The sequence below is a fragment of the Oryzias latipes genome, chromosome 14 (genome assembly GCF_002234675.1).
Source record: "Oryzias latipes chromosome 14, ASM223467v1".
Lineage (NCBI taxonomy): Eukaryota > Metazoa > Chordata > Actinopteri > Beloniformes > Adrianichthyidae > Oryzias > Oryzias latipes.
The window spans coordinates 16,669,506-16,697,031 of record NC_019872.2 but is presented as its reverse complement, the minus strand read 5'-3'; the positions used below and the strand labels follow the sequence as shown (position 1 = coordinate 16,697,031).

The 27,526-nt window shown below is 38.5% G+C and overlaps 2 protein-coding genes across 4 annotated transcripts; one reads left to right on the top strand and one right to left on the bottom strand.

Moving 5' to 3' along the window:
- Positions 1-144: 144 nt before the first annotated feature.
- ophn1 (oligophrenin 1) lies at positions 145-21,265 on the bottom strand. The gene is made up of 24 exons (XM_023962406.1): positions 21,040-21,265; positions 19,632-19,727; positions 19,342-19,403; positions 18,684-18,755; positions 15,857-15,958; positions 15,657-15,767; positions 14,367-14,471; positions 14,160-14,289; positions 13,958-14,058; positions 13,741-13,832; positions 12,644-12,722; positions 11,124-11,157; positions 10,987-11,049; positions 10,481-10,555; positions 8,340-8,424; positions 8,169-8,227; positions 7,342-7,447; positions 7,051-7,210; positions 4,290-4,437; positions 3,364-3,651; positions 3,041-3,188; positions 2,288-2,338; positions 1,195-1,246; positions 145-1,107 (listed from the first exon to the last, which is right to left on the bottom strand). The coding sequence occupies exons 1-23, from the start codon at positions 21,191-21,193 to the stop codon at positions 1,204-1,206; spliced, it is 2,364 nt and encodes a 787-aa protein (XP_023818174.1). The 5' UTR covers positions 21,194-21,265; the 3' UTR covers positions 145-1,107; positions 1,195-1,203.
- Positions 21,240-27,526, top strand: LOC101163022 (gap junction beta-1 protein). Of its 3 annotated transcripts, none has more exons than XM_023962407.1 (2): positions 21,240-21,373; positions 26,133-27,526. In XM_023962407.1, exon 2 carries the CDS (start codon positions 26,147-26,149, stop codon positions 26,867-26,869), a length of 723 nt encoding a protein of 240 aa, XP_023818175.1. In that variant the 5' UTR covers positions 21,240-21,373; positions 26,133-26,146; the 3' UTR covers positions 26,870-27,526. The 3 variants fall into 3 exon arrangements, with proteins under 3 accessions (XP_023818175.1, XP_004076554.1, XP_004076555.2); XM_004076506.4 differs by lacking the exon at positions 21,240-21,373 and adding an exon at positions 24,723-24,898 and having other exon boundaries at positions 26,133-27,329; XM_004076507.4 differs by lacking the exon at positions 21,240-21,373 and adding an exon at positions 25,236-25,453.

Genomic DNA, 27,526 nt, shown 5'->3' with positions numbered 1-27,526 from the left:
TGCTGCTGTGTCAGGTACAGTTCTGCTTTTTTCCTGATCAAATAAAGAAAAGGGGGGGGGGGGGGGGTAGGCATCTGCTGCTGCTGTTTGTCAGAACCACACCAGCGGTTGAAGAAAACCATTAAAGACCCACACCAATGAAAATGGTGTTTTGGGAGTTTTTAATATATTCTTGTGGCATTTTTCTGAGAATGTTTTTTATTTTATTTTGGCTAATCATCATAATAGATAAAGATCAGTGGGAACACTTTACAATAGATCAAAAGATGATCGGAGCATGTCTTTCAATAAGATACTACACACTGTCCAGTCAGTTTTAATCAAAGCACTCTTTAAAGAAATACTTTCAAATCATTTTAATAAACTCCTTCCTTTGTTTATTTTTCTCGAAAAAACAAACAAGTTGTGTGTGTTTAAGCATTTCAACAGCAGAATAATTACATACAGACACTAAAACAAAACATTGGAGTGTCGTCACATACCGGGATTAGGTAAAGAAGTACATTTAAAAGCATCATGGGTAAATTGAAGTTAAACTGGCTGGAGTTTCAAACCAAAACAACTTTTAATACCCTATATTGTTAAAAATTGGTTTCATTGTTTTTGGCAAGCATGTTGTTAAAAATATTTAAGCAATAACTTTTCCATCTGTGTGTTCATTCGATTTTTAAAAACACATAGGTTCAGTTTTTTTTAAACATACGTCAACACTGTGGTTACTCTTTTATAGGGTCAGGATTTAACAGTTTTAACTGTTAAGTTATGAATTAATAGTTAATCTGGACCCAAAAAAAAAATAGATCACACATTTTTAAAACCAATAAAAGTATCAGTTCTGAAGTTGGGTTTGAGTTAAAGTTCAAAAGGAAAATATTCCCGTTTGACTTTGGAGTAAGGATCTCAGCCAGAACTCGACACCTTCTCCAGTCCTGCTTGTTGCCGTTACCCCACAGCAATTTTCTTACCACAGATTAACTCAAACCGAATCAAGTAAATCCTGTTTTTCATATATAACAGAGGGGTGCTTCCTCAGTCTCTAACAAGTTAGAAAGTCGTGTCCACCTTCAGTTTAATGTACACCTGGGCCAGGGTGGCAGCGCCGTAACTCTGTGGAAACACAGACAGTCAGTTCAAACCACAAATGAACAAAAAACTTAACAATACAATAGTTTAAAACATAAAAAAAGAGTTTACCTCCTTTTCTTAATTTTTCTTCCCCCCTGATGGTGATGGAGAGGCCAGGGGGCTGAGTTTAAAGAGAGAAAAAAAAACCTTATACACTCATTTATGGTTTATAGGCCTGTTTTCTCTGTTTACAGTCTAACCACCTGTAATGATTATAGCACAGTTTAACCAACAACCATTACATCTAGGTCTGTTCGACTAATTCCTTTTTTTTTTTTCTTTTTTGGTTGTGGAAAAACATTTACAGCAGGCTGTGCTTTTGTGTGTCCAAAAATGAAAACTTACTTTAGCAGAAGCACAAAAAAAACGTCTGGACACTAAACTGAACATTTTCCATGTCAAAAGAGAGAAAAAAAAAGCATAAGAGAAATGTATTTGAGAAAAGTCTCACATTCCTTATTTACAGTCTTTGATTTAGGTCTTTGGTACTCTGATAATCCATGCAAACCCCCCCCCACACACACACGCAAAAAGAAAGACAACCATTCGCTTTCCTCTAAGAGACTCACTTTAATGCATTCTGAGAGGAAGAAACCTCGCATGAGCCAAAATGGAAGATGCCAAGTTCGAGAAAACAGCTACTATTGGCGTACAGCAACGCTTTGTGTGTGAGCGAGTCTGTGTGTGTTTTGGGGGCAGGGATTGTGGAATTTTTACAGACAGACACAGACTGCCAGACTTGAAGCCCTAAATGAGAGCCTCCCTGACTCTCAAAAGGGTGTCTGGATCTTTAGGGACTTCAATTAGGTCTCCACAGTTTGGTGTGAAATGAAGCAACACTTGGGTATTAAAGCAACACGCACACTTTCATCCCATCCGAGCCTGTAGATCTTAATGAGCCTGGACTGAAAACAGATTTATCACCTTAATAAAAAAAAAGGGGAAAAAAACCCTCTAATCTGTGAAAGTATTAACTTCAACAGCTTATATTCATCCAGTTGAGTAAAAGACATAATGAAAGTGTAAATACTACTACTGCTGCACATTCCTCTCATTTTTGGCCTCAAGTGTCGAACATTTGCCGTAAAAATTTTTTACTCCATGTGCGATTAATCAGAAAGCTAAACAAAAGAAAACAAAATGGGAAAAAAGGCGTACATACCTGCCAACCTGCCTGGATGCATTTTCGAAAAACTTGGTTTTTGATGCAACGCTGCAGAAAAAGATCAAGTTTATGAGCTCGACAGGATAAAGGATAGAGAAAAACCTGCATAAGGCTGTCATCTCTTATTTACCACTTTCTTTCTTTCTACATAAAAACAGTTTATTTAGTCATCACAACCACAACGCAGAGTGAAAGCCAACCAGAGAAGACAGCTGAACCTGCAATGACTTCACTTGACCACTAACAAGCAGCAGAAATAGAGAGTTACGAAAGCATCTCTTAGGTAATTTCTCCTCATTTCTTTTTTAATTTCAGGTTCTTTTTTTCACAAACGATTTGGTGTAAACTAAAACTACCATAATTCATCAGTTAAATAACACTTAAAAAGATATGGTGGAGATTCGTAGTTTTCGACCCTGTCAGAACACACACAGCTGCAATCAGTAAAAGTTGGAGTATTGAAACCGCTTGCAGAGGATGCAACAATTGGATGACACACTGATCCATCTGAGTTTATGCAAAGTGTGGCTCAACCTGAACCTCATGTTTTGCATTTGAGTTATAATCAATCACAGTCCTGCAAATAATCTCAATGCTACAAAAAAAAAACATGCATGCAATTTCCTGCTTGTTTTTAGTCATAAATTTTTGTGCTTTATTGACAAAAAAAAAAGACTTGAGCTTTAAAACCTCTTCTGTTGCAGTTGTGTTTAACAGTGTGAAATAGGAGACGTTAGTCGTAGCACTTACTAAGATGTGATGGTTGCCTCACTGCTGGCTGCAGCTGCAAGCTTTTGTGTAACAGGGCTTCTGTTGGGGGGCTCCGGAGGCCGGACTGGGGGTCTGCAGATGACCGGTTTCTCTGTGGATTTTGTCTTATTCAAACCGTCAGAGTCCCCTGGAAGAAGCAGTGAGAGTCGGCGCTTATTAAGATGATTTTAAAAAATTACATCTCTTTACACCAAACCAACTCAGGAAGAGCAGAAAGTAAAACTTCTGGAGAGTTTAGGAAACCAAATTTCCGATAACATGTGACCCAGCTTTAGGTCTTTAGATTCCAGAGTCCAGCGTACCTTTTGCTAGCGGCTTCTTGCTCTGAAATGATGGAACCCTGTTCACGAAGGCTGCAGACTCGCCGTTTGCTGCCAAAGACGTATCTGGCTTCAGCCTTGCATTGCAGATCTTTATGAGATCAGAGTCAGCTGGTTTGTCCTGACGGTTTGCTGGTCTGGGCATAGCCGCTTGCCTCAGAGGAAGCTCTGTTGGAACGGGCGAAGCGTGGCTTCCAACTTTGGTCCGCTTCTGGGGAGCAGGGTTGGTGGAGGCATCCCCATCCACGGTGGAGGTGTAATTTTGCCCATCTGCCACAAAGTAACAACATTAAAAGTTCAGACCTCAATCCTCTGTTAAGTTCTTTAACCACACAGAAAAAACAAATTCAAATATCCCAGTTTGGGTCAATAGGGTTATGCAGAAAAACATGCTTTACTATTCAGGAGTTATTTTGCTCATAAACACACGTCAATCTCAGCATTATGAAGCTAAGAACAGCTATTTTTGTTGCAACAAAAGGGTAAAGCAAGCTCAGAGTCCATCAGCCACCTTCATGAGGATGCTGAAGCTAGAAAAAATAACTACCGTGAGATGAAAGTGTGGAGTGAACACATTTATTTGGACTTGAAATAAGCATTTTAAAAAAATCATTTGCTCTGATAATAACATTTAAAAAACACAGGAAACATTTAAAAGATGAAATTTGACAAACAAATTACGAGTTTAGTATTTTGTGGTGATTAATGAGATGAATACACACAAACAGGTCCGTGCACAGGCTTCAATAAAGCTGCATTTAGAAAATGTCAAGAAATGACCCTTGAGTATGCAGCGGCACTGGCTTTTATGAAAAAGAACAATCATTCTCAAACATCTACAGCTCGCTAAGGATGGGATTGGGACGAGGGCGGTAAGGAGGAACAGGTCGGCGGAGGCTGATAATTACTCTCTGTGTGCTCAAAGCGATCGTGACTAAGAGCTTGATAAACACGAGCGGCCCGCTTGGAGATGGTGATGGGCTGCCGCTTTCTGGGGTTGATCCGCGGGGGAGGAATGGGTGGTGCTGCGCTGTCCCCCGGCAAGCCACTGAAGATCTGCAACCACATGAGACATTATTGCAACCCGCAAGAAATCGGTGTAGCATCTGACACCTCTTTGTTTTCAGTTTTGTTTAGTCATTTCTACAAGAAATCCGGTTGTAATTTCAATTTCAACTCAAATGGCTTTTGTTTTGTCTGGCTGTAAAGTAAAATAAAAACTATTTTAGGGTAATCTTTATTCTTTTAAAAAAAACAACAGATTAAAGAGATTATGATTGTGTTTCACCTAAAAAAAAAATTAAAGTTCCTAAAAAGAAGGAAAACTTTTTATGGGAAGACATTTTCTGATGCTCCTTTCTGAGAAACATGAGGTCGTTTAAAGATCTGTTCCGATGAAAATTGTGTTTATTTGTGTTGTTAAGATGTTGTTGTGGCATCTTTCTGATGTAGGAGGACGTATATAAAGAAAATTAAGCTTAAAATTGCTTTTCTGCATATTTCTTTAGTCAAATAACTGTGAATCAGGAGCAGACGAAAAAAATGTTCTCTGAATAAGAATGTATTTGTGACATGGAAAAAAGCTCCCTACTCCAAGCTCTCAGCAACAGGGAGGGGAAGGGGAGGCGGGGTTACTCTGCGCCAATGGTCCCGGCAACACTCAGAGGTGAAATTCTAATGAATTACTGCCACTCTGCAGAAAATATGTCCTAGAAAACGACAAGTTTTTTTTATATTGGCTAAAACCTTAATAATCGTTAGTAAAAGACCACTGAGATCCATAGGTCAAAAGATGATCGTAGTGGGACTTGTTTTTATTATGGTTTTGTTTTAATTTTGTTTTTACTATGGTATAATAAAAGAGATTTCTTGTTTTGTTTTTTTTACTTCTGTGCATTACGGTAACCACTCTGACTGTGACAAGACCATCAAGTTACCCAGAAAGATTGACTCCATTACAGCTACTTGGTAATATTTTTAGAACTGAAAGTGTGTTTTCCATGGGGAGGTGGGGTGAAGATCTACTACAGGGCTGGCCAACCCTGGTCCTCAAAAGGCCTCAACCTTGCCTGTTTTCCAGTTCTCCCTGGACTGCTTGATGGTGACTACCTAAATCAGGTGTGTTCAGTCAATCAGGATGTGGAATGAATTGAGTCAGCTAATCAGCAGCAAGCTGGTCAGGGAGAAATGGAAAACATGCAGGATTGAGGCTCTTGAGGACCAGGGTTGGCCAGCCCTGACTACTAGAACAGGTCAAATGTGCAGTACACATAAGGTTTTTTAACCAAAAAAGATTAAAGTGTTATATGTCATAAGTGTGGTACTGCTGCTTTTGCCTTTTTATAGATCCAGTTTTGAATTAAGATACTTCTACTGATCTGCTTTTTTTAAGATCTATATAATGACCATTTACTGTATAAAAGAACTGGACAGAGTGACCCCTTCCTCCTCGCATTCTATGGAGTCATTTGGTTTGAAAGAATAACCATTTTTGCTCTGCTAGCTTTTTAAAACAACTTCTTGTTAATCCTATTTTTTTTTCTTTTTTGTTGTAGTGTAACTTATTACATTTATAAACTGACCAATCAGATATCACAATAAATGTATGTGGTCTTACGTCACAATGTTTGATTGACAGATTCTCCCGAGCCCACTTTCATTGAATGGGTGTGGACTTCAAACAAGCTCATATCTGATTGGCTACAGTGGTTGCCATGAAAAAGTTGACTCAGACCACTTCGGAGCAATCACTGTTTACTGACGTCTGGCTTTAACATGGCGGCGTCCGCAACGAGAAAAAATGGCAACTGAACTAAATCCATTCTGTTGGTCCCGAAGGTGTAATTTTCTATGGGTGACGCCACACTCACTCACTCCAGTTCTCTGATACAGTCAATAATTATGAGAATTATTTTTCCTAACAAAAGTGGTTGAGACAACTGTGTTGTAATATTGGTCAACATAAATAAAATTGACCTGAATTGGTCTATAAGGATCAGATTAGTCTTCTTAAATTAAAATATTTTTCTGTCCAACTTTGGTGTGATTTCCAGATGCTTGATGGTGCCACGTTCATTTGTTTATACAAAACCACCCAGTGAGCAGATGGATTTTCTTCCTAAAGAAGAACTAGCCTTGGTATGAAACATGCAAACGAAGAACAATAGGCTGTGTAAAAACGCTGATGAAACACCATCTCTATTGTTAAGTATGGTGGTGGAAGTATCATGGTGTGCAAAAGCTGGGCTTAAAAAATAAAAATAAAAAATCATAAGAAAAAAATGAAACATCAACCAAACAAGTCAAAGTTGGAAGAATTTGATGTAAATGTGTTGTCCATATAAATTACAGCAGCTAGAACAAGTCATGGAGCCAAATTATTAAAATCAGAATGAAATTATAGGAGTGCCTTTCATAAAACCCCAACCTCACTCCAGGGGAACATTGAAAATACATGTAAGGGCAAGTAAAACTCAAACATTTTGGAGGAAAATAGGCGAAAAACTCCAACATCATGTTTTAAGAAACATTTGGGTTAAATTAAACAAAGCAGTTCTGGCAAACAGCAACTTCTGAAGGGAACAAAAAAGTTTTATAAACATGCAGACTTCTACAGACCTGAAAACAGAAAATGGTTTTCTTAGCTGAGTTTGTTTGTCTTAGTTGTACCTTTTCATAATCCTCAATCAGAATCTCAACCACAATATTCTGGAACTTGATGTCAAGCATGGCCGCCACCGTCTCCTCCTTTGCTCTCATGAGCGTGGGCCCAAAGACGACTGCCATGTTGGAGGGAGTCATCAGGTTTTCATCACTGTGGCTGCACACCCTGCCAAAAAAACGCCAAGCTGGGTTGAATAAATTGTTACTCGGCACAGACAGTGACACAGTATCTGAGCTCATTTCAGGAGGGCGGAAACAATCTGAAAGAATAAAACAACTAAAGAAGCTTGAACTCACTTCCCCAAGTGATTAATCAGGAGCTCCAGCATTTGCCGGTTCTTCCCTGGAAGTTTGTAGGTGAGTGAATGAATTTCACTGAGCCGAACGTCTGGATTATCTGATTCTGAGACGACAAAAAATATATATATTTTGAAGTGATAACCTCTTAAGGTTTAAAAAAAACAGAAAAAAACACAAAAAGGCAAGAAAAATAATTATTTTCTATTTGTTTTTAGGACACTTTCAATAAAAAACATCTCCATGCTACCATCAGTACAGTAAAGATCCTTTTAGATAAACTATTTTTCCGCCAGAAGACTATCCCCTCTCCTACTGCTGTTGCTTCACCAAAGAATTACAAACAATGGCCGATAGAGAGAAGTGGTATTTTTGCTGGGGAGCGGCTGATCATGCTCCACCAGGTCAAAGGGGTCAGCCTGAGGGAAGAGCTTTAACATTAGGTTCATTTAAAAGTGAGTCCTATTAAAAAGGAATAATCAAGCTGCTGAAAAAGGAGCGTGGCCGCCCACAGCAGAAGCAGAACGCTAATAAAAAACTAACTTAAAAAAAGCTAGGATGCTTTACAGGAGTCCCCCACATATACTGCATCCTGATGGGAGGACACTGATGCTTTTAACTGTAGGTTTACAAAAATTTAGAGTGCCGGACCAAAACACATAAAGCTCAGATTCCCTTTAGTGTTCAAACTGATAAACTCACAGCCTCTTGTATTTCTTCAACCTGTACCAGTTTTTATTTTTTTTTAAGTATCTGCCTTTTTCAGGAGTTCATCTTTAATCCAAACTCTGTGATGTTAGCATGGTTTCGTTTTTCAAAACACTTACTTGCTGCACAAATGAGGTCTCTGTGCAGATCGTAGGTCATTAAGGGTTCAGACAGACTCCTAGGTATAAAACAAAACACACACACGTGGAATTCAGCAACACGTTGATCAAGTTACAATGAATGCAACGATTCGTCAGTGGACCTGGAAGTCCACAGATGAATTCACAAACCTCAAATAAAACTTTAAAGCGCTTGTAATGGTTTTAACTTCCCAGTCGCTGCTGTGAAGGTTCACATCTGTTGAGGATGTAGAATCTGGAGGAAACAAAGCACTGACTGCAGAAATCAGGTTTCAAAACAAGTATAGAAAATAATTGTAAAAGTTTTAAGTCAAACTGCTATTTATCTTTTTTGTTACAGATATATTAAGGTACTTTATTCAAATCTCTGTAAATCCGGAGCAAACGCAAGGGCAAAAGCTTGTAGCAGTGACGAAGAAGTTACAATGGCAAGCCATAAGCTCCCTGCTCTGCTCCATTCTGATGCATTCACATTTAGACCAATAGATCCATTAATGTTTTTGTTTTTCTCGTCTGAGCTGGAATCTGGATCAAGACTGTTCGGCTGGATAGCTCCAATATTACTCGCCTTTTTTGTTGCACACTAATGTTAGGTTGGGGGTGTGAGGGGCTGTAAGCTAGCAGGAGAGAGGGTAAACAAAGGAATGATGAGAAGGGGGCGGGCTTACTCCATGCCAACAGTCCCACCCACAACTCAGAGGCAAATTTCTAATGAACTGCCTCCTTGTCTAAAAACAACATAATCATAATTAAAAGACCACTGGGAACACTTTTACAATAGATCAAAAGATAATGGGAGTTGGATTTTAATTAAAAAGTATGTGTAGAGTTGAGATTTACTTTTCCTTAATTGTTAAGGTTGCACAAATACAGACTGAAATGAATAAAAGCGCTCTACTTTTAAACCATAAAAATGTCTAATCAAAATATACTACCAAAAAGTGCAAAAGCAGTTTGTAAAGAGTAAAATATAAGCTGGAATAAAGAGTAGAAAATACTGTACACCTCTACCGGTAAATAAGTTTAGCAAAAACACTTCCAAAAATGTCCTTAATATTTACAATAGTATAGATATTTTATAATTAGAACAGTCATTCCAGACCAGCAGTTGGTCTGGAACTAAATTGATTTATAAACATGAGTGAAAGAGTTGTTGTTTTTTTAAATCAAACTGGAAAAGAAAAGGTCCATAAGGATATGACCCCAGAAACTACAGGCCACACTTGGCTTGGAGCCCAGCAATACAGGCTGGAACTGTTGATTTCTGCAAATCTGAGAGGAATTCAGCAGCTTTTTTTTTTTTAACTCAATTGTGTTACCATGATAGACCAGTATCTTCACTTGATTCTTCTTACCTCGATTTAACCCTGTACACCCCTCGACTTCAAAGAGTTGAAAGAATAAAAAAATAATTTTATTAAGATGTTTTTAAACCTTTTGATAAAATCTTTAAAATGTTTATGTAATATAATTCTTATAAGATTTAAGACAGTATCAATTATGGTATGTTGGGTGATTTTCTATGTTTTTGCTCAAAGCAATTTTAGTTAAAGCAGAGTGTTCAGGACAAAAGCACCTTATTTTCTCACTGTCACACATTTGACTTACACTTTTTAACATGCTATAACTGTACGTAAACAACAATGAAAAAATTTTCCACATAGCAAGTCGTCAATTTGAAAAAGTGAAAAACAATAAATGGTTTATTGTTACAATAAAGTTTAGAAAATAACCCAAACTTTTCCTGCCAAAAGTGTCATTGATGGAAGCAGCCATTTTGAAATGAACAGGAAAAGCCCTACTTTTAGGTGTAAAATGTCATCAAATGGCCCAAAAAACAAAATATAAAATCGTACGACTCTTAGAACTTCAACCTTTAAAATACAAAAAATGGGTGTAAAAAAAAAGGAAAATAGGCTCATTAAATCCAAGCAAATAATATTTATATCCAACCTTAGATTCGACTGACAAGAATCACTTTCAGCAAATGTTAAAATTACATTTGTTAGTATAAAATATTTTAAAACAATGTGAATGTATTAAAAAGAACTGTAGTTTTGTCTAAGATTGACAGATTCTGACCTCAAAGGGAAAGTATTTAAGCAGATTTGCAGAAAAAATAGGTTTCTACTGTTCAAAATATATTGGGTTAGTGAGTTCCTGTTTATTGATCCCATATCTCGTACAATATATCCCTGTATTTCACAAATAAGCTGAGTTTTGCCGGACGGCTAAGTTTAAGGAGTGTAACTGTACAAATGAATCATGTGCAAAGCGAGTTATTTCCTCACCAAAGAAGGCATTTAAAAGCCTCTGCACTTGGATGTTGCTGCCAACTGTTCTGTACACTCCTTCCTGTGTGACTCCTAGACAAAGAAGAGGGGGAGGTTGTAAAAAAAAAAAAGAAGGAATAAATATAATGAAAGCGGGAGTGTAGTCTGGACAAATAGCGTACAGTGAAAATGTACCACATGCCTCTCTTGCGACCTGACATGAGACTGAAAACGCTCCTTCTTTCAATTAACCGCTTGCCTAGAAACAGTTCAAACGACCTTAAGAATTTAGATGAGAAGACTTTTAAGGTTGTGCAAAAGGAATGGGAGGGTAATTACACTTAAGCAACAATAATTGCATTCAAGATTGCAAAAAGATTTTAAAAAAAACGCAATATTTGTTTACAAATGTTGTAATGTTGACGTTTATTGGGGGAAGCCTTAAAGAAGTGACTCAACTGCGCCCCACTAGGCTCCCGAGAAAATGAACTGAAAACAAATAGTTTTGTATCAGAAGCAGTTACCTTCAGTTTCAATGCAGTTGATGCATTTCTGCACAAATTTAAATCCAGTTTCATTGAGCTCCACTGTAGAAAACAAACACATGTAAATGAAGCCCAAAGAAAACTCATCGCACCTTCAAAAGTGATGGCCAACTTACTTTCAGCTTGCTTCTGAATTGGGGAATGATAAATCTGAAAGGGAGACGGAAAAATGTAAAAGGGAAAGCTTTTGTGGAGCATGTGGGGAAAATTCAGAGGTGTCGTTAATCACAGGCTTCTTTTTTTTTCTGTCTAACTGAAAAGAGAAGAAAGAAAAAAACCTGATGATAGTTCAAGGCAACAAATCTAATCCTTGAGATCAAGGACAGTTCATGAATATACGAGCTTATTATTCTGCTTACAGTGAACTGTGATAATACAGAAAGCAGGAAGAGCAGAAAAAATGTTGGACTGCATGAGTGCTGGCACAGTTCCTCAGTTCATAAAGATTCAAATCTGAGATCTGTTTAAATATTTGATTCTCTGGTTGAAATAGCTCTTTACTCTCCCCTTTTCCCACTAATGAGTCTGCGCTGATGCCTGTCGTTCAGGGCGCAGCTTTTATGCTGTCCTTTGCTCCGCATCTAACAATCTGGAATACCACAGAAACAAAGTTAGGAGCAATGAGCGACAGCCAAAATCAAGGTTTCAGAGCACGCTTTTAATGCGGGAATTTGCTAGAATCCGCATCTGTCTGATCGGCACACATTCTTATGGTTAAAGTTTGAACAAATGTGTTGTTTTGGGAGAGCCCGTCAGCTTCTCGCACGTGTTGGAAGGAAAATGTGCAAAAATCTGTTCCAGAAGTGCAATAAATAACTTGGGTTAGTTCTCAAAAAAACTCTTGAGACTGTTTTCATGTGAGCAAAATCACAGGAGACAGTTTCTGTCGGTTATAATTTTGGATAATTGGATTAAAGAATTAGATGTTTTTCCTTCTTTCCTTCTTTATTTTCTAGGAAGAAACAGACTACGTGAAGACATCTCAGAGCATCAGTAGTGCTTTGGTTTGTGTGTGTAGACTATATTAGGTTTCAACCAGGACAGCAACAAGGCCTGAGATGGAAGGGCCATAGAACAGCACAAAAAAAAGTGGAGATTTGAAATCAGAGCAGTCGGTTTGCACTGCGCTTTGGGGCAAAACCACAGGAATAAGCTTCCTGTGAAACTACTGACAGTATGAAGAAGTCGGTGGGAAGCGGCAGAGGAAGGGCAAAGGAAAATGTTCCTTCCGTGACTTTAACCTTTGTTCACATAGGGAAAAACAGATTTTTCTAAGGAGATAGCAAACAAAATGAAAAACAACAAACAAAAACAAATAAAAGCCCCTTTTTAATTTAACATTTTCTATTAAGTTGATTCCTTTGATTGTTAAAAGTTTGATGTTAACCAAACTAAGCCAATAATTAACAGCACCCCAACTGCTAAAGTTCCTAAAAAGAATCACACATGACATATAAAAGCCTTTTACACAAACGCCACAATGAGATCATTAATGCCTCCACCATGCCATAAATAAAGAAATGGAAAACTGCACATTTAGAACTGGATTATTACAGATCTTCAAATGGGGCTTTGCGGTTGCAGATGAAACAATTGGTGACGCATTTTTCACCAAATAAAAACACAACAAACTCACAGGTTCTTTCCCATCCATGGCTTCCATCCACAACTTCCTGTCCCCGTCCGCAAGAGCCTGGAACGTGACGGGTGCGTTTCTATGGAAACAGTTATAAAACGCCATTAAATGCGGCAAAAAAAAGGCTGCAATTTACTTATTAAGTTGAATTGATGCACTTTGCTAAAACAAACAAAAAAACCCATAAAAAGGCAGAGCCCTTTGAACAAAGTTGAATAAAACACTGACATTTTGGATCAAACATGGAGAACACCTCAAGAGGAAGCAACCATCGGATTGCAACCCCACGTGGCAGCTATAAAAGCAAAATAAATAAGACAAGTGAAGAAGAGATGATAAGAAAAAGGGTCACTGCGATTTGTTTTACTGCAGAAACATCACAAAGAGCCAACTTTAGCAGCTCACAGGCTGATGCATCATTTAGCTTCAGCAAGTTCTCCATGAGATGAAAGCTCCTGCTGCAAACTGCACCGATCTTAATTAAAAAACCTCACAACACTTTCAATAAATAAAAGTTTGGAGCATTGGGAGGAAAGAAAGTCCTGATATGACATAAGCTTTTTATTATTTTAAGCTTTAACATAGAAGAAGTCAATAAACAGTTGCTCCTCAGATCATTTCGACTTCATCCATGCAGGTTGCTGCTTGTCTTTGGCCTCACAGCATCACTTCCTACCTTAGACAGCAGTGCCACCTTCAGTTCACTGAATTATTTAGTATCCCAGAGCTGCATTTCTCCTCTTTAATCACATTTTTTTCTACTTTTTGATGAAACAGTTTGTCATTGGGCTTAAAGGAAATCAGAAAAACCATTTTAGCCTCCTTTTTCAGGAAAAAAGATGAAAGAAAAGTCTGCATTCTAATTAAAATTCATTTTGCTCCTGCTTATATAAATATGAGCTTGTTGTGTTCCTTCTTCCAACCCCGGCTCCTGCCATCTGTCTCCAGCGCCAGCCCATTGCTCAGGGATTGTTTGGGCTACAGTCCATTTAGCTTCACACTCTGTCCTTGCAAACCACCTGTTCACCTCGTCGCCCGGACCTGTTTATCCCACAAGGCAGCCTCCCCCCGGTGTCTCAGGTTTTGTTTGCACCAACCTCTCGACGGTTTCCACGTCGAAGCAGAAGCGCTTGTCAATGGACTCAGTCTTCCGGCGGATGCAGGACTTCAGAGTAAGAATCGTCGGGCTCTACGAAGGGAGAGAAGGAGGAGGGGGGAGAAGCAGCCATGAGACCAAACAGTCTGAGGAGAATAAATCTGGGATAACACATCCTCAAAGTCACATGGGTTTATGGGTTTACAGCCACTGAGCACCTGTTTCACTGAAGGCCTCTGTTCACAGGGCACCATGATCAGATGCTTTTTCTCCTTGATATACTTGCAATAATATTTAACCCATGATGCTCCCAGAGCGCCTTAGTGAACAAAAGGAGAAGAGACAGAAACAGGATGAGCTTTAGCATTCTGGGAGACAAAAGGAGCAATCAGCAGCTGAACAAACATCCGCTTCACTTACGCTTCTCCTGGCAAAACAGAAAACCCTCCATCGGAAAAAAGTTTTGCATTTTAGAGATGTAGGACGGGTGCTTCACCCTTTTCATCAGATCCTCTAACTCCTCACACGTGCTCTCATAGTGGTTCCTCGTCTGCAAATAAAACCCAGCCACATTCAAAGGAAACACATGTTAGAGGAGCGTGAACCTCGCTGCCAAAAAGTACTTACGTTCTGCAAGCTGAGCTGCAGCTCTTGCTTGTAAGGCATGAAGTCCTGAGTCATCTCCACTGTCAAGTTATTGAGCGTCAATATGCTGTGAAGAAACGCCAGAACCTGAACGACACAAAAACACAAGACCCACTCCAATTAGATTATGTTTTTGGCATTTTTAACATGTTCCTTCTCATGATGATGGAGGACCTATATAAGAAAAATTAAGCCTTCAAAATGGGTTTCGAGTATTTCTTTCTATAATCAAATCATTGTGAAACACACAAAAAAATACAGTTGCAAAAAGCTTTTAAGTGTGAATTTCTAATGAACAAATAACATTTGTTCATAAAAAAAAAAAAACTACTTTTTTTTTATTTTGGATAAAAACGGCATAATCATAATTAACCCTCCTATTATCCTTGGGATCAATTTGACCCCAATTCAATGTTTGTAATTAAAAAAAATATATATAGATAATTTTTTATTTTTACTTCGTATTTCACGACTTTTCCAAATTTGATGGGTACAATTGATTAAGCATAAAATTATCATGATGATATTTTTTTCAAAAGGCTAAACACATATTGCATACATTGGTGTTACTCTGGGGTCAATGTGACCCCAGGCTGTTTTAGCTGTGTAAAACTTGTCTGTCTGTGTGTGCGACCTCAGATACCCACACCTGCAGGAGCTGCAGAGGGGGGTGGGGTAAACAACTATTCCTACGAGAACTTTGATATTTCTCGTGGTTTGGAGTGAAATCCTGCCAAAATGAATGTGCACCCCAAATTAGAAAAGATTTGGATGAAAGATATTCAAGATCCACTAACTCTAAAACTGAAAGTTTAACCTTTTGGTGGCGCTACAGCAAAGGTCATGTAATCATTAAACCAATAGGGTTCCAACTCTTGTGGTCATTAATGTTGTCAGTAAATTTGAGAAGATTTGTATGAAAACTTTTGAAGGTACATTCATACAATTTAAAAGTTTGGCCTGATGGTGGCGCTAGAGAACAAGTCAACCCACTGATCTGTTTCATTCATCAAGGGTTATTTATGTATTCAACAAATAAACAATGTGCCTGACACTAAAAACCTGGTTAATAATTTTTTGTAAATCATTTTCTGAAGGTCAATATCCCTAGGATCAAATTGACCCCAAGGGTGAAACGTGCGAGTAATATTTGTGGACAATACAAGGGTTAAAAAACCACAGGGAATGCTTTTATTACAGATCAAAAGATGATCAGTGTGCAGCAACATCGGAATCGAAGAGGAACAAAGTGAAATCTGGGGCAGAACTCACCGGCTCGACAACGTCAAACTTCTTCCTGTCCTGTACTTGGTGGATCTGGTACACATACTCCACTGAAGATTCATAAAAATTCTGCCGCTCTTTTTCCACAAGCTCATCCGCCTTATGTGGGGAATCACGGACAGTAAAACATAATCACTCTCAGTTTTATCTCCAGAATAAAAAACAGAAGAAAAAGAACTTCAACCAACCTCCTGAAGCTGACTGTCCTTCTTCCTGGCAGAAATACTCAAATGTTTCTCTAATTGGGAGTAATATTTCTCACTCTCCTTCTCGAACTTCTTCTTCTTTTCCTGCAGGATTATTAAAAAAATGAGATTAGGGTTGGATTAAGTTAAATCTAGCAGGTTGATCAAATGTTAATAACTTTAAGACAGAATTCTGCATATTCTCTCAAAATTGTAAGACTTGAAAAACGTCCCATAAAGCAACACAAAAACTGATTCAAAATAGTAATGGAGCGCACAGGACATAGAATAAAAATTACATCTGTCCTGAAAACACGTCAAGGATAACTGCCAGGATGTGCAAACAGAACGTTTTCCCTTTTTCGCTTCAACAACTAGCATAACGCTTCCCTGAATGGTCTATAATGACATAATGCAACCAGATTTAGCTCCGTTGATGACTTATCAGAAAAGAAATGTGCGACACTGAAATGAAAAAGCATATTTGTGGGTAAAAAAAATGACCAAGCTAATCATTCCAGTTCAATGTGTGGAAACATAATTTAGCAAAGTCATGTGACCTTACAGTGCGGTATGTTCTAATAATAATGTTCCGTTTTGGTCATTTTGATGTGGAAAAACAACAGTGGGCTGAACTTTAGGAATGGGTTTGACATTAATGTTTGTTTACTTGTGTTACGGCTGTGGCCGTATTTAGTTGTTTTTTTATTTATTTTTACATTCCTGTATCAGTGTGGGACTTCTGTGTTTTTGTGGATCTTTGTGTGTCTGTCTGATTACTTTCAGGTGTGGTGCTGGAAAGGGTGTGGCTCCCATAGCACCCAAGCTGATGGCAGCAGCCTTTAAAAGCACTTTATGGACCTCCAGCCTGCGAGAAGGGAGTTTTGCTGCAACCCGTCTCCACTGCAGCTTGGCGCTCTTCTCCACCTGTTCTGTAGTTTGTGTTGCACTTTGTAGATTTTGTGTTCAGGCCCACTCTGTGTAGTCTTTTGTTTGGAGTAGTTCTGTTTAAGTGAAGCTGTAGGGGTGAACTGTCATTTTCTTTCACAAATGTTTTCTGCTGTTTATGTTAGTCTAGGGAGGTTAGTGTTTAGTCATTGATTTCCCTTTTCTTTCATTTACAGGTAAGACTTCAGACTTCATTTAGGTGGGGTTTGTGTTTGTTATTTTGGCCTTGGTTCACCCTGAAACCTTTTTGCTTCACCTTAAGTCATTGTTGTTTGGCATTTATTCATTTGTAAATAAATGTGTCATTTTTTTATGGAGGCAATCTTTTGGTGTTTTGTTATTAATTTAAAGTTGGGCATTAACAACTTTTATGTTATGCTCCTCTAGGTCCCCCTTGACATAAAAAGGGACATAACACTTGTTTGTACACATATTTCATTTTAGGTCAGAGAATAGAATGTCATTGTTCAAAATGAACCAATAACGACTATGAATCGTATCAGCAACCACAGATGATGGCATGAATTATTAGCTCAATCGTAACGCCTCTATGATTATATGAAGACTTTAAAAGTTGGTTTGTGCTGAAAAATGCTGGTAGTCAACAGATCTGATGCTTAGACTGTTTTCTTCCTGTCAGATGTAAATAAACACTCAGACAAAATGTGATGCTAATTATATATGTGTAAGCAACCAGTTGCATACAGTGATAAAGTACTAAGATATTCTGTGTCAAACCAAATAAATTGTTTCTTGGAAAACCTCCTGATTTAAGAAAAGTTGATTTTTGAATTTAATCCATTCAGTAATAAGATTTTGAAGGGAATCTAGAGAGAATAAGTTAATAAATCAAATGGTGCTAATAAAGCTCAACTGCTAGCTGAATGCAACTAACATTAAAGTTTCTACTGAATAAAAATGTCAAGTAGTAACATCAGTATGATGTGACTACAGTGAGAACAGCCAGTCAAATCCACACTTTCAAATCCTCCCTATTGTCTCCAGTCAGTCTCGATTTAGTTTTAAGGTGGTCCTTACCTCTTCATATAATGTCTTGTGTATCTCACACTTTCCAAACTAGTTTGAAAGTAGATATTTTTTTGGAAGTTCTTGCATTCTAAAGATAGATTCCCACACCTGAGTGTGAAATCCTTTTCCAGCACTTGACCCATCCCAAGGAGGAGCGGTGAGCCGCAATGACAGCTGCACTCAGGAACCATCTGATGATCTAATGCCCCCCATCTAACCTTTGATGAGTCAGCCTCTCAGCCAGTGAGCATCTTCATAGTAAAGATGTGCTGCATATCATTCGGTAAAAATACTCTGTTGTGAGACATATCACAGATGCTGTCATTTGTAACACCAAACTAAAAACCCAAAGAAAACCTGACAAGACCAAACTTCAAATTAACCGAAATAGAGACTGAATCAAAATTATATAACATAACATGCAGATTTATTTTATTTTTTTTGCATTGGAGTTTTAAATTGCAGTTTAAAGTTTTTCAGTCCCACTTCTATCATCTTATGATCTGTAACCAAATCGTTAATTCTCAGTGGTCTTTCAATTATGATTATGTTGATTTTAGCCAAAATCAAAAAACTTGTGTGGTTTTCTAGGACATAGTTTCTGCAGACCGGCAGAAATTTCACTTCTAAATTGTGGGCGAAACTGTTGGTGTGGAGTACCGCTACAAACTATTGCACCTGACCCACAAATATTTGTCACAGAAATGGGGCCAAAATGGGTGTAAAAATGCTTCTTTTTTTGACAAGACGATTGAAATCATCTTGATGTGTAAAACTCACCCAAGACGGGTTGACCTTTTCAAAATAATGTTCACTTCCAGATGTCTTTACAATAAGCATGATGAACACTCACTTTAGTTGCAGATATCTGCTCCTTCCTGAACTTCTCCAGGGGTTTGATGAGCAGATCCGATGCGTTCTGAACCTGGACATGAAAGCCGAGCAGCTGTCAATGTAACATTCCTAAAAAATGCTTCTGTGATGCACGTTTAAAAGAACTCCACGCACCGGATCGCACGTGCCAAAAAAGACTTTAAAACCTGCTTTATGAGGGCGCTGCTCTACAACATGTCTTCTTAATTAACAGCACATAGCTCTGTAGTTAGATCAGACTCCAGAAAACCCAGTCAAACTGGTTTTATTTCTTTTAAAGGTATGTTGTGACTATTGAACCAACATCTCTGGATAATATTCCTTTACAGTAAATGCAAAGAAGAGTCTGAAGGAAACAATATGAAACCATTAGTAAAGTAGGAAGAAGACAAAACAAACAGGGGAACTGATACTAAAAAGAAAATTGCCAGTATTGCTTTTGACGGTCAAGCCTGATGCCACACGTTTACACAATCAGCATCTCTGTTTCTGCTTGCTCCCTGAACTTCCCTCATAACAAACAGAGCGTCAGCTTTTTTGTTTGCAGTAGGTGCCAATTGTTTCCTTGTAATGAAGATATCTTTGGAGCAGGATGTGGCTCCAGAAGGATGCTTGGGGAGGGGGGGCTGATAACCCACCAGCATCATCCTGTCGTGCTCCACTTCCTGGAGGAGGCCAGCAAACTCCTGGAATGACTCAGCTGGGGAGCAAAAGGAAACAAAAAAACAAAGCTAAGCTAAATTGATATATGATGACCGCACATGGAAGCAGAAGCATTATCATTTTGTAAAACCGCTGGTTGTGTTTGGAAAAGAGGAACCACAGCCTTTCTTGTCTGAAAATAATCACAGGGAAGTCATTTTTGTCAAACAACCTCTACGAGTCTTTCAATAGCTGCGTATTAAGGTGCGTGTTTGCGTGATCTTACCGATGTTGACCTCATCATCTGTCAGGGAGTCACCAATGAAGTCAAACTGGAATGCGCTGAGTGTCTGGGAAAACTTTTGCACCGCCAAGGAATAGCCTAAAATATATATATATAAAAAATAAAGATTTATTCCTGTTAAAAATCAAATAAATGTTCAACCACAAGCTTCATTAAGAACATGCACATTTCTTTATGGCCCCTTAAAGTCAAACATGTGTAAAGCACATTTATTTTAACTTATTTGTTGCTACTAAATCCAGCCAAAGTTGGCAGGATCTAGCAGCGAACACTAGGTGGTTGCTGGTCAGATCCCCCACCATGTCTGGCTTTGATTATCAAAATAAAACAGCCCGTCAGATCAATATAGTGCAGCAATCATTGGGGGAACTTGCCTGGGGAGAGTAATGTCGTAAATCCCATGTTTTTTTTATGCGAAATGGCTTTCAACTTCTTGTGCATTTAATGCATTTTGTTTGATTTGGGATTTTTAAAGTGGAGCTGCAAGGAACCGCAGTCAGGGATGAGATTTCAAACCATGAAGCCAGAAGCCAATAACACTCTCTGCGACCAGTGTGCACATGATTGACTGGCTCGCTCTTAAACTGGTTGGCCTCAAAAACATCTGCTCAAACGATGCTTTGGCGCTTTTATTGATGTATTGACTCAAATCAAAGACCAAAATAAAAAATATTGCTGCTATCAAAGATCAAATCCTAAATCTTAAGTGTTTGGAGAAATGCAGAAAACAAGGCTGACAGAGCAGACTAGAACACCTAAAGCTGTAACGACAACAAAACCTCAAATGGTTTATTTTTAAGTCAATCTTTGAGCCAACTTCTTATTACCTGGTGATAAAAAACATGCTTTTATATATGAATGACTCAAAAAAAACAGAAAAGAAAGCATCTGTAAACTATTAAAAGTTGGGAACAGAAATTGGTCACAATTAAAATGTATTTAGGAGAAGTGTGAGGTTGCTTGACAAAACAACTGCAGAACCAGGGAGAACAGGCTGCTGAAATCCTCATCGACATTAGGGAGGAACAGAAAAGTTTCACATAAACGTGATGGGTGGTGTGTGGGTGCATGTGCGACTTCTGACTGGGAGACCTCACCACCCACAAACCCACAATGACATTTTCTGACAGAAAAAAGCTCTTGAGAAAATGATCAGTGAGGGTGACACAGACAGACAGATCTGCAGCTGCTGGAGTGCTGTTGTAGCAGTCACACACAGCAAAACTGGAGAGATGCACATCTGCTTCACATCTGCATGCATCACATCAGTGACCTTTGCAGGGAAGGTCAATGACCCCACTCAGTGCAGGCCTCCAAGAAGAGGCCCACTGAAGCTCATCCTCATCATCCCTAAAGAAATGCAAGTATGGTTAGATCTGCGCATGCTCACCTTTGATTGCATTAATTACACTGTTGCCATCTTTTATCAACTCTTTCAGGAATTTGCTGGTCCTCTCCAGCTCTAATTCATAGCACTTGAGAGTCTCTCTGAAGTCCGGACTGTCCTTGTAGCAGTCACAGAACTCCAGGGGAGGATGCCCCATCTTCTGGCCGAGACAATGGATTTTGTCTCGGAGACCCGCTGCCCACGCTCGCTTATGGGACCCCGCTCATTTCTGCTGCTACGACGCGACTCCAAAAGAAGTGTTTTTCCCCGCCGAGAAGTGCAAACCTCCCGGAGGAGCTCCTGCAGCCGCCGCCGCTAACACCGAAAGAACCGGGCGGTATGGGCTGCACTTCCTCTGGTTGCTAATTTCAAGCGTTCTTTGAACTGGTTTCACACTGCCCTGGTCCTCTTTAGACACTTTAGCCTCCGTAGTGCTGTGTCGTGTGATAAGACGGGCAGTTGGATCCCTTCTGGACGCGTTCCATTCCGAAAGCCTGCACACTTTTACCAAAGCTTTTCGTAAGCTCGTAACCTTTGTTGACAGCAGTATGAAGTTTAGTAGATTTTCTGATGACTAAATATACATTTATCTATATTTGGTCATAAAAGACACCTTACTGTTATTTTTGAGCGAGTAAGATTCAAGAGGAGCAGAAAATGAACGAAACGGAACGAAGCCTGAAGAAATAAAAACGCAGCTACCCATTTCCACACCCAGGAGATTCTTAAAGGGGCTGCTGGCGCTGCCTTCAAGGACCGTCGAAAAATAGATGGAAGGAAGTATAGATATAGATAGATAGATAGATAGATAGATAGATAGATAGATAGATAGATAGATAGATAGATAGATAGATAGATAGATAGATAGATAGATAGATAGATAGATAGATAGATAGATAGATAGATAGATAGATAGATAGATAGATAGATAGATAGATAGATAGATAGATAGATAGATAGATAGATAGATAGATAGATAGATAGATAGATAGATAGATAGATAGATAGATAGATAGATAGATAGATAGATAGATAGATAGATAGATAGTTTTAACAACAGTATAGTATCCACTGAGCACTGAAGAAGCTCTTGATCCAAAACTGCAGTAGAAATATAAACATATCATGGGAACAATGTAAATGCTTCATATTTAAAAGTTGAAGTCCCATTTAGTTGTCAAGCAGGGTTCCAATTTTACAGTCTTTGGTATGACTTGGCTGTGGATTTGAACTCACAACCTTCCAGACACTCCTCCACAATGCCTTTGAGCTGGTTAGGCAGCTCCTACAAGTATCTGCCCATATAGTGACCTTTGCTAAGACTGCACCTATTCTGCTTTTGTAATGCTGCAACACTGATCTTACAATCTATTTGCAGACAAAAAGCTGTAAGAATGTATGAAAATATGTGTTTTGTTTCTGGGAAGAAAAACAGAGACTTGTTTTCATAATGCTTTGCTTTGCACTAACAACCATTATCTTGTTTTTCATAACATTAATTTTAGAATAAAACTTGCAATTATTTTTTTGTTCTTTTCCCTTAATCTCTTTACAAACTTTATTTCAAACATTTTTTTTATTTCAAACACAAACGAAAATAACTTCAAGAGTTTAAAAGACAGATAAAACAAGACAGTGCGCTTGAAAAGGAGTGGATTGAAGAGAAATCTTGTATGATCCCACCCCCTTTTTTACAACACCTGATGATGTGCATATTTCTAGTTACAGTTTTGTTCAAAACATTCATATTACATTCTGCATACCACCTATGCAGCAGTGACATTTTTGTTTTTATTGATCAGTTCCATTAGTGACATCTTGTATGTTTCCAAAAACTGATGCTTTCCATGGTTTATCTATTGTTTCTAAAATACAAAATTTGTATTTTATCTTATCCTTACAATCATTGTGGTACACATTCATTACTGTACTTGCTTCTCAAGGCATTTTGCTGGGTTGCAGTGACAGTATTTGAACTCCAGGTGTCCTTCTGTCTAGTAAATTGGAGCAAATTGCAGCAGTTGTCCTGCAAACACAATTTTCATCTATATTTTTACCCCCATTAGACCAACCCCATTAGTATGAAGAGACACAGAGGTTAATGCTACAGACTGTGCAAATCCTGTTCAGAATCAAAACTTCCAATGATATTAATGTAAAGTTTAAGGACCGTAGGACTTTCTTTAATCTGGGTATGCAAAGGATCCTGAACAGAGTTAAGCTCAATCCTTGTTTCTACATCAAAAAATAGCGAGAAAAGATAGTTTTTTTAAATTCGAATCATAATATCAAAAATAAATCGAAAAATAAACTCTTGTGATTCCTGTTTAATGCAAATGAGAACATTTTGCCAACCGTCGCCTATTTAGTGAATTCCGTCGACTGATGATGGGAAATGCTTAATTTTTATCAATCCAAGAACTGGTTTGTTGAATAAAGCTCAACAGAAACCATGTTGAATTCAGTTTCTAATCATCTTTGTTTAAAGTCACATTTTTAAGGCTGGAGATGAATTTTGACCTCACAGGTTTTTTCAGCCGCTCCACAACTTCAGATTTTAGACTCAGTCTCCTCAGAAATGTGTTCCATTTCACTGATTTTAAGGGAAAGGTTGAGCTTTGCTCTGCAGCCTTTGCTCAGAGGAAAGGAGAAATGCAAGTGTGTCAGCTGCAATAGAAGTGTCTTTTGGATTTAACAGCGCTTGTTGTGATGCTATAATAACTCTTCAGCAGATCATTTTGGGCAGTGTAGCTCCTGAATTCAGCACTATGAAACCACAAATCACCAAAGAGGTGGATTGTTTTGTTAATAAAGGTTTAATTATCATCATTATTAGTTCATAACATCCATTAATGGCAAATGTTGGGATTTCACCTATTTAAAATCCTCTTCAGCATCCATCATTACAATCATTACCCTAGTATGCACTGCAGCAGAACAGCCCCACACGATGGTGCTACCACCCCCATGATGGCCTTAACTGGCAAACCCTATGCTGAAAAACATAACAACCGTCATTTTAACCAAACAGGACATAGTCAGTTTATCAAACCACAGACCACAGTAAATGTTAACACATTGTTTCTGTGAGCAGCTCCAGAAAAAAGCTAACATCAGCAACCCTTTTTTATGATCAATTTAGACTTTTCCATGATTCAATGCACACAGAGATAAATTGTTTGAAGCCATTGAAGCCTTGAACTACCTCCACAGACAAATGTAATAATCTGACTCGTGTTATTTTAATACCAAATACAGATTACGGTTTATTTAAACATAATCTTAGACTGAAAACACAGTTTCTTTTCAAAGATGTAGTATTGTTTTATTTTGTTAAATTATGTAAATGTGACCAGTTTAATCTGGAAGCACTGAGTCACGACCTCAGTCACCCCCACTGAAACAGGAGTTCAATATTCAGCAAGAACTTGAGATAAGGAAATAATTAGCTGAAATATGGAGCTTGTTTCTTCTTATCGTTAGATTTAAAGGTTCCGTCTTTGTTTAGGACCTTTTATTTTACTCCATGTTGCGTCAAGAGCATCCTCCACTTCCTCCACGCAGCACAGCACAAAGAGGAGCGGAGGACCGGCCGCAGTCCCCACACAGATTCTTGAGCAGGGCAGAAATAAAAACGTCTCATGTGAGCTCTGAAGCTGTTTGTTCATCTGTGCTAAATGGAGCTATTGTATGCAAATTCTCTGCACAGAAGCATCTGACCCTCTCAGTGCAGGGCAGTGGCTAGTGTGAGAGAAATCATTAGCAATGCAAAGTCATGGTGCTCTGACAGTCTCGTTGAGAAAAAAAAATTCTGCTCCCGTCAATGGTTCTGGATGTACCTGGTTCTGAACTGTAGCTGAAGGTAAGCTCTTTCTTCAGATCTAAAGATGTGGTTTTCAGATTGTTGTTGGAGTCCAGCAGATCTCCTTTGTGCATATTTAGAGATTAATGTCATGTCAATTGACATTTGAAAAAAGATTTGACAAAAAAGATGAAAAAATCTTGATTAAAAATGATTCTGACATGACCTCATAACAACAACTAAATTAACATATCTATTTGATGTCATTCTATGCTATAGAAAGTCTTTGGTTTTGGTGCTTCATCCTCAGATCTAGCAGACCAGTCTTCATGCATTCGTCATCAGAACATTTTTGGGCATAAATTTCCTTCCAGCCAACAAATTGGGGGGGGTTACAGAGTGTGCTGGGCACAGATGCCCACTCCGTGTGCCTCTCCATGTCGACTGATGAAGGCATGTCACATGACACGTTTTGTGCTTTTAAGAGGCCAGCAAAGCCCTGGGGGGCGTCACAGAGGCTTTTTCCTCCTCTGGGGTCACATCCATGCCAAACCAGCGGGTCAGCTTTGTCCTCCACGCCGCTTCCTATGCCTCTTAAGCCTCCAGCTGAACCCGGTAACAACTCCGGCTATTAGGATAAAACAGCAGATACAAACATAATCCTGGGATTATGAATCAGCCACCGAAGAGCCAATCTGAGACTTTATTTTCATGATTTCTTGACTTTTTAATGTTGTGATTTGGGGCAGAAAGAAGAACATTTTTGATTTTTTTCTTATGTAATAATTGTGATAAAAATATTTGGACAAACCTGAACTTTATGAAAAGCAATATTATCCAAACATTTTGAAAAATGTAAAAAAAAAAAATTCTGATAGCTGTCTTAATATTTTTTTATTTTTTGTAAAAAAACGTTTGAAAGTTGCAGATTACAAAGTTTTCAATGCCAAATATTCTTTGAGTTTCTGGAGTTAAGTTTCTGAGAAAAACGTTTTTATCTCAACAAAAATATTTTTTTTAATATCTGACTGATAAAATTCAAGAAAATGCCTTTTCTGAAAATCTGTTCTAACAGAAATCCAACATATTTAATGTTTTTTTTAAAGTAAGCAACAATTGAATTTTTTTTCCAGTTAAACTAATGTTTAACTGGAACACAGTTAACACAGTTTATTTGAACTTTTCACTCTTTAAAAAAAAATGATATCTTGAATTGGTAAAACCTCATTTAAGAAAATAAAATTAATGTTAGGTTCAACTTCACATTTTTTCCCTGATTCTTTTTTCTCTTCAGACCCGGAACCAAAGATGAACTGGGCATCATTTTATGCCGTCATCAGCGGTGTGAATCGGCATTCCACCGGCATCGGCCGCATCTGGCTCTCCGTCCTATTCATTTTCCGCATCCTGGTCCTGGTGGTGGCGGCTGAGAGCGTGTGGGGGGACGAAAAGTCTGGCTTCACCTGCAACACCCAGCAGCCCGGCTGCAACAGCGTCTGCTACGACCACTTCTTTCCCATCTCTCACATCCGCCTCTGGGCGCTGCAGCTCATCCTGGTCTCCACCCCAGCACTGCTGGTGGCCATGCACGTGGCTCACCGCCGCCATGTGGACAAGAGGATCTACAAATTGTCAGGACGGACCAACCCAAAAGACCTGGAACAGATAAAGAGCCAGAAGATGAAAATCACAGGCGCTCTGTGGTGGACTTACGTCATCAGCCTGTTATTCCGTGTCATCTTTGAGGTCACCTTCATGTATCTCTTCTACATGATTTACCCTGGTTATAAGATGATCCGGCTAGTGAAGTGTGACTCCTACCCCTGCCCAAACACGGTGGACTGTTTTGTGTCGAGGCCCACAGAGAAGACTGTCTTCACAGTGTTCATGCTGGCCGTGTCCGGGGTCTGCATTTTGCTCAACATCGCAGAAGTGGTCTTTTTGGTGGGAAAAGCCTGCAGTAAACACCTGCACGACGCTGGAGACTCCTCCATGGGAGCCTGGATCCAACAGAAGCTCCGATCCCTCTAACAGAGGTCAAACTGCAAGATTTTGGCAGAAATAGAAAGTTAAGACTACAGTTTGGCACCAGCAGCTCACAATTCTTCTGATTCCATGGTAACTGAGCTACAAAGAATCAAAACACTGGACACACATAACTCATCAAAGCTGTAACTTCATCCATCTAAAGCTTATTTATTTAATATTTGATGTTAAACTGCATTTTGTGCTTTATTTTGATCTTGGAGTGATAATGCTCTGACATGCATTGGATTTGGTCTCGAACATATTTTAACTATGTACTATGTTCCAAATGTTGTGAAACAGCATGTGTATTATGATGGTATAGATGCTTTTAGTTTTATTTCAACATAACTTTATGCCAACAGACTGTGCAGCAAATTTAATGCGTGACCAGATGCCAGCGACGCTGAGACAGGTTCATTGTTTGTAACGCGCTAAAGTAAACAAACTACTCCTTATCCAACAAGTTCTTGAATTAATTCTTGAGTTTGAAACGTACATACTGTAACAAAAAGGGGCTCATTTACAAGATTTTTAAAATAATTCATATTTTCTAAAATATGTGAAGTCAAATTCAAACTTTATTTATGAAGCACTTATTATACAGCAGCAACACATTGTGCTTACAATTAAGTGTTGTAAGAATAAAAAATGGTATATTAA